General features: G+C 34.6%; 1 protein-coding gene across 3 annotated transcripts; it reads right to left on the bottom strand.

The window, feature by feature from the left end:
- Nucleotides 1-452: 452 nt before the first annotated feature.
- LOC130951707 (uncharacterized) lies at nucleotides 453-11,279 on the bottom strand. Of its 3 annotated transcripts, XM_057880413.1 has the most exons (7): nucleotides 10,992-11,279; nucleotides 9,728-9,903; nucleotides 4,923-5,010; nucleotides 4,728-4,823; nucleotides 3,845-3,948; nucleotides 3,609-3,745; nucleotides 453-786 (listed from the first exon to the last, which is right to left on the bottom strand). In XM_057880413.1, the coding sequence occupies exons 3-7, from the start codon at nucleotides 4,980-4,982 to the stop codon at nucleotides 704-706; spliced, it is 480 nt and encodes a 159-aa protein (XP_057736396.1). In that variant the 5' UTR covers nucleotides 4,983-5,010; nucleotides 9,728-9,903; nucleotides 10,992-11,279; the 3' UTR covers nucleotides 453-703. The 3 variants fall into 3 exon arrangements, with proteins under 3 accessions (XP_057736396.1, XP_057736397.1, XP_057736395.1); XM_057880414.1 differs by lacking the exon at nucleotides 9,728-9,903; XM_057880412.1 differs by lacking the exon at nucleotides 10,992-11,279 and having other exon boundaries at nucleotides 9,728-10,243.
- Between the last annotated feature and the right edge of the window lie 696 nt (nucleotides 11,280-11,975).

The raw sequence follows: 11,975 nt of genomic DNA, 5'->3' as shown, positions 1-11,975 counted from the left end.
TAACTACATCTAGATCTACTCACCCTAGCATTGGCCCTAAATTAAAACACATAACTACATCTAGATCTACTCTTCTTTTTTTCACTTTTCTCCTTTTCATCTACTTCTCTTTCTGTATTCATTTAAAAACCGGTCAATTTTCGGTTTGACTCACCAGTTTCCAACTGATTTTCCAATTTTTATACGGTTCTTTGATTGGTCAATTTTTTTGTTAGATTAAATTACATGTCATTGGTTTATGAGTTCAACCAACTAATTCAAACCAATTTTCAAAACCTTGAAAATAGTCTCGATTACAAAAACTTATTTATTTATAATGCAAAGATTACCAATATTTTATAAAAACTTATTTAATTTTATTCAATGGACGTATACTCATGTAAGGATTGATAGTAAATCTAGCCAAAACCTATCACGTTCTTTTTTTTAAATGATTATCAATCAAATAAAAATTGTAAAATATTTTTTTTATTAATATATTATGATTGCTACTAGCATTACTAGTTACTAGTAGTAAACAAAAAGTTACAAGTGATGGGATGACCCTGGATTCGATCACATTGAAATACATATACTAGGAGAATTTAATCAAATCCATATTAAAGCATGGTAAATGGAAACGTGTGAAAAACTAATGCCATAACCAAATTCATTGCCAAAACAGCTACCTAATTAAAAACTTGGAACAAGGTATCCAAGCCCTTCAAAGATCAGGCATGCCCATCCCTGTTTTAGCATCATAAGTCTTCTCTAACACATGCTCCATCGGAGTATCTTTGGGACCAGCTGCAGAACATTGAAACGTAAACATAGGATAAGAATTCCTCTCTACTATAGCTAGAAACAATAGCAGAAATAAAAATACAAGAGATATCAATGAAGAAAAGCTTTTGGATCTGGTCTGAGAGAAATCATGGTAAAGATCATGGGCTTTACACCATAATCATGCCAAAGTCAAACATCTAATTGTCCAAAAATTTGTCATTGAAAATAAGCAGAACGCGCTCCAACCAAATACTCCACATAGTGGCGTAAACTACACATTGCCACAAAGACTTTGCCTTTTTCCTACTTCCAAATACAAATAAACCTAATCAATAGGAATTGGTCTAAGGTATAGACATGATATTATTTTTATTCCAATGAATCCATATATCCCTTTGGCTACATTTGAAAGAGAGTGGGAGACAAAGACCAAGTTAAGTCTCTATATTGTATTTGGTGTAAAGTGTACAAGACTGAGTTATGTTTCAGTATCCTAATTGATTTAATATAAATATAGAAACTGAAACAAATAAAATTACTTAAATACCCTTTCCTCCTTTCCCCTTTTCCTTATCAAATTACTTCTTCTATCACAAAAACAATCAAAGTATGGGGTTAGCAAGGCATTGAAATGGTCATTTGCTCGCATTCCTCATGGTATTCATAGCCCAAAGCTTTTGGTGCTCACAAATTCTAAATCAATTTCAGCTGATCAAAGTGACCAGAATTCCTTGGGTTTTCTTTGTGTTGCTTCTTATTCTCTATCTGGGTGTGCCACTGTCTACTCTCATAAAACAAATAAATAAATGAAAGACCAAGGGAAAAAAGAGAGGAAAAACTAAAGAGAAGAATACTTCGTCGGCGGCGGTGGAACTTATAGTTGACACTTAGCATAATGGAAGAGAGAGAATGCAGAATAATGGAGAGAGCGAGAGAAATTGGAGTGAGTGAGATAGTGGAATTTGAAAAGTAGGTGAGGGTATTTTTGGAAATAAATGTTATTGAAGTTTCAATCTCTGTCTCTAGAAATTTCAATCCCATGTGTCCCCCACCTTCTGGAGGGACAGAAATTTTGTGTCCCAAGACTGAAATTTTAGTTCCAATCTCTGGCTATCAAACACACAATACTAAGTCTCAATCTCCCAGTTTCAGTTCCAGCCCCCTGTTTCCAAACACTATTTTTTAAGTTTAGCACCGCATTGGAAGTAAGAGGTACAAACAAAACTAGGTTGAAGAATAGCTAAAGAGTAACTGAAGAGATTGGCCTTGTAACAAGAGCATTTAGCCCTGTTTTTGGTAGCTATGTCAACTGCCAAGATACATATATAAAGACAACGAGACAGTAAAGATAGAGAATATTTTCCCCACAGTCCCCATATTTTGGGCAGAAAGTACAGAGGAAACCTGCCCTAGGATAGAGGCATTTTGCTTGCTTTTGTACCTATGTCTTCTCTTAACAATTTTGTATCCCTCATGGTTTTCTGTATTTCTGTCCTGTGAAGTTGCCAAATGCAGGTTTAGAACTCCCATCAATTACCTTGCCTCTAACCTAACTTTTAACTAAATGAATATCACAATAAACTTTAATTGATCAATCAAAATTATTGGGATAAATGCATTACAGTGTTATGATCTAGCTTCCTAGTTCGGCTTCCGCATTTAGATATGAATGCTTCGCTGCAAGTATATTTCTTTAACTAACTCAAATTCTGGAAGCAAGATTCTTCTTCTAAGCACTTCACAATTACAGTTAGGACAACTAAAATTCTTCAACATGAAATAATTCCAATTCCTGACCACTCTTTGAACAAGACTCTTATTGATGAGAATCCGAAGTTCTCTCAATGATGAAATATTCTATTTAAACAAGAGTGCTTAGTTCAATTAACTCCAACAGTATGCTATTGAAGAATTAGAAGGCTATTCCCTAATCAATGTATTATATGTTAGTGCTAATTGGAATTGAATATACATATATTTGTGCAATGTTCTATTGCTAATTTTCTATGGAACTCATTGTCTGACATATTTGATACAACAACAATAATGTTGGATTTATCTTGAAAATTTGGGTCAGATTTTATCAATTAAGTTTGTAGGTTTTGGGAGAAGAGTGGAAGCCAAATGTTTATGGCAATGTGCTGTCTGCCATTATTTGGTGTATTTGGGAGGTGCAATTCTTGCATTCTTAATAGAAGGCTTTTGGGCAGCAAGTCTTGTGAGATAGATTTGCACCTACCTAGTGTAAGGAACGCGGTCTATTTAAGGGATAATATCCTGCTTCGTTTTCTATATTGAGGACCATAGTTATAAGGAAACTGATACTTTCAAATACAGGAACAGGTCACCACATGTAAAATATGTTATGTAGGAAGTATATCCATGGCATTCCGATACGTAGATGAATTGTTAATTGTTAATTAGTACGTGGTATGTCACCTAACCAGTGAAATTAAGTAACTATGTTGAGGACATCTTATGTACCATCCTCTATGTAATATCATTCCCTTAATCCCTTTGTATAAAAAATATTTCTTCTTTTATCACAAAAATATAAAAGGAAAAAAATTTCTTCAATGTAATCAGTCGGACAACTAAATTGACCACTCCCCCACTCACTTTTCAAATATGAATTTCCATTCTATATATCTGCATATTTTTGTGTCAACTGCCATCTTTTAAATGTGTATATTAAAGGAGGATGGATCAGCTCCAAAAGTGACTCCTGAGTATAATTAGAAAGGCAGAAGAAACAACATATGCTTACCATATATGGAAACTTTAAAGAAAAGCTACAGCTACTACTTAAACAAGGAAAAAAGGGCAAGGTTTTAGATATGTACGTTGTGTGGGTCTTGGTGTAGTTCTTATCTTGAGGATCTCAGGTCGAGGGATTATGGACCCAGATGTTCCTATTCCTCTGGATACTCTGACTTTAGTACCATCTTCAAGATATTTAATCCCAACCTTGCAAGGCTTCCTGCACAAGTGAAAGTGAAAATCAATTACTGTGAAACATTATTCCAAACCTGGAGATGCAACAATCACTGGTTCAATTTTCAAACACAAGTGCATATACCCTGTAACTGGGTCAACGACTTGCACATTGGAGGCATGAAGTGGGGCTTCAACTGTAAAGATCCCCCCTTCATGACCTGGCCCTGCCTTGATATGTTTCTTTACCTGTATAAAGGACGTCAAACAAATCATTCAAGTAAAAAAAAATTAGAAAGCATAATGCACCCATTTAATAAAATTCTCACTTAATCTCAACAAAATACAAGAGTAGTTACTGATGCAAATATAGATATAAACTCACATAAACACCAAATCATTCAAATTATAACAAAATACCCAATAAAGCATTAATACTTACATGACATAGAAACCAAGACAAGCCAAATGTTTAAAATAGCACGAGAACAACATTGTTATAAACAGATACGTACACATATGATTTATATCATTTTCATGATTTTATAAATATCAATCTACCAATATATACAACTTTCTAGGCTCTGCCAGAAAATTTAAGAGACATCATTAACATATGTCATTTGTGTTACTACTTACTACAACCAAGTTCATTCGAAAATTTACAAAATATCATTTTTATTGATATTTCCCAACCTATTTATACTATTTCTAAGTCATGTCTGAAGTGTGAACCAATTGAGAAATACATGTTTGGTCAAATATAGATACAGATACACATACGTCATGCTATGTTGGTGTCCTTGCGACCAACACATCACTTAATTGGTGTGCATGGTTTCTAGATCATACCATATCATTATGACAAAGGTTTGTATATTGTTATTGTATCAATTTTTTTCCATAATCACATGCTAAATATGACAAATAATATAGATACCTCCAATACAAGAAAAACGCCGGGAGAGGGGGGGGATATAAAAATATCACACCATAGTTAGGGATGAAGAGTGTTTTATTTTTCTCACCAAATTTTTACCCTCGACAATAACACGATTCTGGGAACGAATAACACGTTTAATGACCCCAGACTCACCCTTATCTTTACCCCTTATGATCATAACCTGTTACATACAGAAAATGAATATGTAAAATGAAATTTATAACATAAATATGTAAAAAAGGCCAAACAATATTTAGTTGGATTCGGGGATTGTTATTACATTGTCACCTCTGACAATTTTCCAGTGTCTAATAAGTTTCTCTGCAGCTTTCCAACCCATTTCAATGTAGCACTCTGCAACCAGAAATCTAAAAACAAATAAACAAACAAAATTAAATTCGATTAAAGAAGAAGCAAAGCTGGGTGGAAAAGAAAAAGGTAAGACAAGAATTTCAATGAAATTGCAAATGGTGTTAATGGGCTTTGCTTTGGCCCTGATCCGGCACTATATTTTGATCAGATCTATTTTATAGACCCTTATCCAGCCATCGACCCAAATAGAACATAGCCTAAACACATTAACCACCAACTTCAACATACAATGGCTAATGATATTCATATTCTGTTCACAGCACAATATAGCATAGCAACAAAAACAACCATAAACACCAATAATCAGGAAAAAAAATATCAATCAACCATTAAAACTATATATATTACACTACCAAGAATCAACATCATCAATCAGTTACAGAATAAACAGAATCATAATGAAAACAGAATTTTGTTTATATAACAAAATCAAAACATGAATCATACAATCCCAAATTACAAATTTTTTCTTCATAAGAACAGAACAATGAAAACATGAAGCATATAATAAATCAAAAGATCACCAATTGCAAATCTTTTAATAAGAACAGAAGTTAGAACAGTGAAAAATGAAGAAAGATTAGTAGTTTTCAACCCAATTTTAACAAAGCTCATCACAATAATTAACAACAACAAAAAAAAAGCAATGAAGGAACAGTGAATCAATAACATAGGCAGTGCAAATTCAAGAAACTTCAATAAAATTTAACTACAGAAACAGACAGTAAAGCAGTAATAGAGTTATCAATTTAAAATTTATCATCAAATACATTCAGTGAGCAAAACCAATCAACCAAGTACTGACTGGGCATTCGGAAAAAAAAAAGAATCAAAAGAACAAAAAAATCACAGCAAAAACACAACAACAATAGGAACATTTAAAGCAAAGCAACCCAAAAAAAAATCTAAAAATCACCATTGCTGAAAACAATGATTTAATCCGTGTATGCTCAAAGAATTGAAAGCTAAGCTTACAGGAAAGTGAAGAATACCAAAACCAAAGAACCTTAAATCACAGCTTAAATCAAGAACAGAAAATCACAACAAAAACAAAAAAAACTAAAAGTAACAGAAGAACAACAGAACAACACCACAAGAACAATTAGCAAATTAACAAATTCACAATAACAGTTAAAATTTACCAGAAGAACACTAATGCAAGTGGAATCATCATGCTAATATGTTTTCTGCAAAGATGCTATTTGTGCAGCTAAAATTTCCTAATTACTAAGATCCAATTATTCTAATTTCACATGCAATCTTTTTTTCTTTTTGTTCGGACGAAGAAGCCACCCAGGTGATAATCTATATATTAAAAAAACAAACAAATTAAAAAAAACCATAGAAACCAATATTAACCAGCATAAACATTATAAACTAAATCACGCAAAGATGAGAATAATATACAATAAGAAGAAACCAGAAACCAAGAGATCCCACCTAGATCCCAATCCAAACCCACTGAACCTGGTCTTACAAAGTAACCACTAACAAGCATTCCACAATTACGATAGGGAAAAAAACACTACCACCAGCCCAAAAATCAAAATAATAATAAACATTTAAAGAAAAAATCACACGTACGAGCGCACGAAGAGAAATTCAAAATGAACTCACAGAGAAGAAAGGATAGAAACTGAAAGTACGTCAAAATTCAACAAAGATAAGAGAACTGGATGGAAGTGAAAATAAAAAATAAAAAAATAAAAAAGGGGAATTGAGAGAGGAAAGTGTAACGTTTAGAGGGAAGTGATGAGATAGGGGCAATAGCTTACATGGTTACATGGGGTGGATGGTGATCAGAAAAAGATCATAACTTTGGAAGTTGAGAGAGTGGAAGATCAATGGAATATCAGCATGTCCGAAGAGGATGCAAAAATGGAGAAGGGAGAGAGCACTTTGAGCGAAAACCAAAATCATAAATGATTCAATATATTTATAGAATTTTTATTTTTTACACAGTATACAAAAAACTTTACTATGCATAACTATTCCAGCATGATACTGTCAAATCTAATTTTAGTATATTGTAAAAAAAATATTTTTAAAAGAATTTTATTGGCTGTATGCAAGGTTCTAAAAACCGGACCGGTCATCAAACGTTTTAGTCCCTGGTTCATTGGTTTATTAGTCTAACCAGTCTAACCGTGGTTCAACCAGAAAAACCGTTCCATAATTAAATAATAAATAAATTATAAATAAACATCCTAATCATCTTTCAAATTTAAAACTTTACGTAAAATATCACCAACTAAATGTAATTAATCATCAAAATATGCAATAACTTGCTGCAAATTTGTTGACAATTAAAATAATTATACTTCCATTAAAAATAGCTCGATTGAATTACAATGCACAAGTTAAAGATAGAGAATATTGTCTTAATGTAGCTAAGTCAAAAAGTAAAACAAAACATGATAGTGTTGCACAATAAACACAGCCCGAAACAAACACACAACACAACAGAGGCTGAAACAAAAACACAACAAAGCCTGAAACAAAATGAATCCAATACGGAGGAGGGGTAGCAAGTCGGCGGAGATCAAGAACAGGGACAGTGCAACCAAACAATAAAAACAGAATTTTGTTTATATAACAAAATCAAAACATGAATCATACAATCACTAATTGCAAATTTTTTCTTCATAAGAACAGAACAATGAAAACATGAAGCATATAATAAATCAAAAGATCACCAATTGCAAATCTTTTAATAAGAACAGAAGTTAGAACAGTGAAAAATGAAGAAAGATTAGTAGTTTTCAACCCAATTTTAACAAAGCTCATCACAATGATTAACAACAAGAAAAAAAAAGCAATGAAGGAACAGTGAATCAATAACATAGGCAGTGCAAATTCAAGAAACTTTAATAAAATTTAACTACAGAAACAGACAGTAAAGCAGTAATAGAGTTATCCATTTAAAATTTATCATCAAATACATTCAGTGAGCAAAACCAATCAACCAAGTACTGACTGGGCATTCGGAAAAAAAAAAGAATCAAAAGAACATTTAAATCACAGCAAAAACACAACAACAATAGGAACATTTAAAACAAAGCAACCCAAAAAAAAATCTAAAAATCACCATTGCTGAAAACAATGATTTGATCCATGTATGCTCAAAAAATTAAAAGCTAAGCTTACAGGAAAGTGAAGAATACCAAAACCAAAGAACCTTCAATCACAGCTTAAATCAAGGAAAATCACAACAAAAACAAAAAAATTAAAAGTAACAGAAGAACAACAGAACAACAACACAAGGACAATTAGCAAATTAACAAATTCACAATAACAGTTAAAATTTACCAGAAGAACACATGCTAATATGTTTTCTGCAAAGATGCTATTTGTGCAGCTAAAATTTCCTGATTACTAAGATCCAATTATTCTAATTTCACATGCAATCTTTTTTCCTTTTTGTTCGGACGAAGAAGCCACCTAGGTGATAATCTTTATATATTAAAAACAAACAAACAAACAAATTAAAAAAACCACAGAAACCAATATTAACCAGCATAAACATTATAAACTAAATCACGCAAAGATGAGAATAATATATAATAAGAAGAAACCAGAAACCAAGAGATCCCACCTAGATCCCAATCCAAACCCACAGAACCTGGTCTTACAAAGTAACCACTATCAAGCATTCCACAAGTACAATAGGAAAAAAAACACTACCAACAACCCAAAAATCAAAATAATAATAAACATTTAAAGAAAAAATCACACGTACGCGCGCACGAAGAGAAATTCAAAATGAACTCACAAAGAAGAAAGGATAGAAACTGAAAGTACGTCAAAATCCAACAAAGATAAGAGAAGTGGATGGAAGTCAAAATAAAAAATAGAAAAATAAAATAGGGGAATGGAGAGAGGAAAGTGTAACGTTTAAAGGGAAGTGATGAAATAGGGGCAATAGCTTACATGGTTACATGGGGTGGATGGTGATAAGAAAAAGATCATAACTTTGGAAGTTGAGAGAGTGGAAGTTCAATAGAATATCAGAGTGTCCGAAGAGGATGCAAAAATGGATAAGGGTATGCATAAGGGTAATAAAATGAAAGCTGCAATCCAGGCTGCCCTACTTAGAAGGCCTGAAATATACAAGAAGAAAGAAACACCTAATCAAACTGATGGGGTTTCTGCATCAGGCACAAACTTGAATGGTGAAGTCATTTTGCAAGACCAACCAATTGTTTTGAGCTCACCAACTGATGGATCAATTGATTAATTTTCTATTTTTCTTTCTTCTACATTACTTTCTTGTGGAAAACATAGGGACTATGGGTCCAAAAATCTATTCCTAGATTCCTTGATTCCTCTATCCTTACATGGAACAAAAGGAATCTACTAATTCAGACACCTCATAAAATAAAATCAAAATTGAAGATAGGGAGAAAAAGAAAAAACAAGGAACGAAATTTGGAAGAGGATTTTATTTATTTGGTTTTTGTTTCTCTATTATTTAAATCTCAATAGTAGGAGTTATAACAGTTTGATTTATTTACTAGCTCCACCCTCCACAGCAGTTAAAGACCCAAAGAATATTATATCAGCTGTACAAAATCAAACAATCTAAATTCTAACAGAAATCAAACAGAAATCAACATACAAAAGTAACATTATTAATCAATTAATTCTAACTAAAGTACTAAAGTATTAAAAATTTGAAATCCTGAATAACTTAAAAAAAATAAAAATACATACCCGGCTCTGGCTGATGCACTGCCGGCAGAGAAGAGGGAGACCGGAGGTGACGAGCAGTAGCAATAGCAGGAGGCGACGAGCAGTAGCAGTAGCAGGAGGCGACGGACACAGGAGCCGACGACGTTCGAATCTTCGATGGAGGTGGCGCTGGCTGTGGTGGGCGGTGCGGTTGCCTCCTGCGAGCACGGTGAGCCGGGTGAGGTGGTGGCTGAACGGGTCTCTCTCACTCTCTCACACTCTCTCACACTCTCTCAGACTCTCAGGCTCTCAGCTCTCAGGTACTCTCTCATGGCCAAAAGGGAATGGGTATGGGAAACAGGGAAAGGGGAATGGAGGCTCGAGCTAGGGTTTCTCTTTCTTCAGCTCAGTTTAGTTTTTGTCTTTTTTTTTTAATTTTAATCAAGGTTCAGAAAATCGGACCGGTCATCAAACCGCTTTAGTCACTAGTTCACTGATTTATTAGTCTAACCGGTTCAACCGGTAGTTCAACCGGAAAAACCGTTTTATAATAGAAATAATAAATAAATTATAAATACACATCCTAAAATATAATTATAGTCCAATATAAATCTTAAAAATTGAGTGGGTACTGCTGAAAAATTATAGTCAATTCCCCAAACAAACATTGTATGTACTGTTGAAAAATACAGTAAACAGATTTCAAATTTTGTAAGTTTAAAACTACTTTAGAGTTTAACAGGTACATAACTCAGGAGATTATCATGCCAAAGGAAAATATGCAAGAATAAGGTAACGCCAAACAAAACAACCACAGTGGCATATTCCAAGCTCAGTTTGGTGTTGCAGCAAAAATTACATTAAGGTGCATAATCAAATCAAAAAATTAAATCAAAAATTCCATTCAGGCATATCATCAGGCAGGTTATGTGCAGAATATAGAAACAGCAGTCACAGTTCAATCACAGCAGCATTCATAGTTCAGACATTGCAGCATTCAATCCAGAAAAATCCAAAATACTCAGCCAGTCAACAACAACATTCAAACCAGAAAATAGAAGTCAGCTAACCTAAAGCCTCCTAGTGACTCGAACAAAAATCCAGAACAGAATTGAAAGCAAGTAAAATAAGGCAGTAAAAAGGGAACAGGGTAGGGAGCATGGGGGTAGAACCTGCGTTGCAGAAGAAGAATGGGGGAAGGAAGGTGAAGGCGAGGCGGAGAGGGGTCCAGCGGCACAGAGGTCCGCCGCTGAGGATGAAAGCTTGAAAGTTGAAACAGAGAAGATGAAATAGAGGATTTACTCACCTGGGTGCTGACGAAGCTAAGACCAGCGACGACGAAGGGAGAGGCCAGCGAAGACGAAGCGGCGGTGCTGAGGAGCAGGCGACGGCAATGGCAGCCTGAGGACCACGGGGACGCTGGGAGCCTGGGAATGCTTCAGAAGGGGCTAGGCTGAGATGAATGAACGGGCGAACTGGGGAAGAGACCACGCGACAGTGGTGGCAGTCACGACCTGCAAACCCCGGTGACGACGGTGGCGACTGGGCTGGGGTTTTCGAATGCTTCAGAGGGATAGGGTAGGGTGTGAGAGTAAGAGACAGTGAGAGTGTGAGACTGCGATTTGGGAATGAAGAAGAAGGGGTTCCGAGTGGTAACGGGTCGGGCGAGTCGGGTTTCAATTTTTTATTTTTTAAAAAACCTTTAAAAACGGCGCCGTTTAAGTTTTTTAGAAGAACCGGCCGGTCACCGGTTCGATCCAACCGGCCGGTTTTTAACCGGTTCACCGGTTTTTTCGCAGTTTTCTTCCCGCCGGTTAATACAGGAAGACCGGACCGCATGCATTGCCGGTTCGCGGTTAAACCGGTCAAACCGGCCGGTCCGGTCCGATTTTCAGAACCTTGATTTTAATCAAAATGACGTCGTTTCAAGTGAAGAAAAAAAAAAGAGTTCAAACCGGTTCGCGTTAAATGAAACCGCCGGTTCACCAGTTTTGATCAGATCTTACCGGTTCAAATCACCAAAAATGTCCTCGAATTATTTATATTAAAGGGTTAACTACCAAAAATGTCCTCGAATTATTTAAACGCCGACAAAAATACTCTCGAATTTTACTATGGACAAAAATGTCTTCAAATAATTTAAAAACACAACAATACCCAATAGTAAATATATATTCTCAAAAAATACATTAGAGATTGAATTTTGATGCAATTTTTTGCAAGCATAATTAGCAAAATGAGATATTATTATCTTTAAAATTTGGTAATTTTTTGTTGAGTATATTTATTT

The sequence above is a fragment of the Arachis stenosperma genome, chromosome 9 (genome assembly GCF_014773155.1).
Source record: "Arachis stenosperma cultivar V10309 chromosome 9, arast.V10309.gnm1.PFL2, whole genome shotgun sequence".
Classification (NCBI taxonomy): Eukaryota; Viridiplantae; Streptophyta; class Magnoliopsida; order Fabales; family Fabaceae; genus Arachis; species Arachis stenosperma.
The sequence above is the reverse complement of the archived record's forward strand: the minus strand, read 5'-3'. Positions and strand labels throughout refer to the sequence as shown.

Coding starts and splice junctions, on each gene's coding strand:
- LOC130951707 (XM_057880413.1), bottom strand. CDS start 4,982: ATGGGTTGGAAAGCTGCAGAGAAACTTATTAGACACTGGAAAATTGTC. Junction 4,824..4,922: donor AAATTGTCAGAGGTGACAAT/GTAATAACAATC, acceptor TGTATGTAACAG/GTTATGATCATAAGGGGTAA. Junction 787..3,608: donor TACACCAAGACCCACACAAC/GTACATATCTAA, acceptor AATGTTCTGCAG/CTGGTCCCAAAGATACTCCG.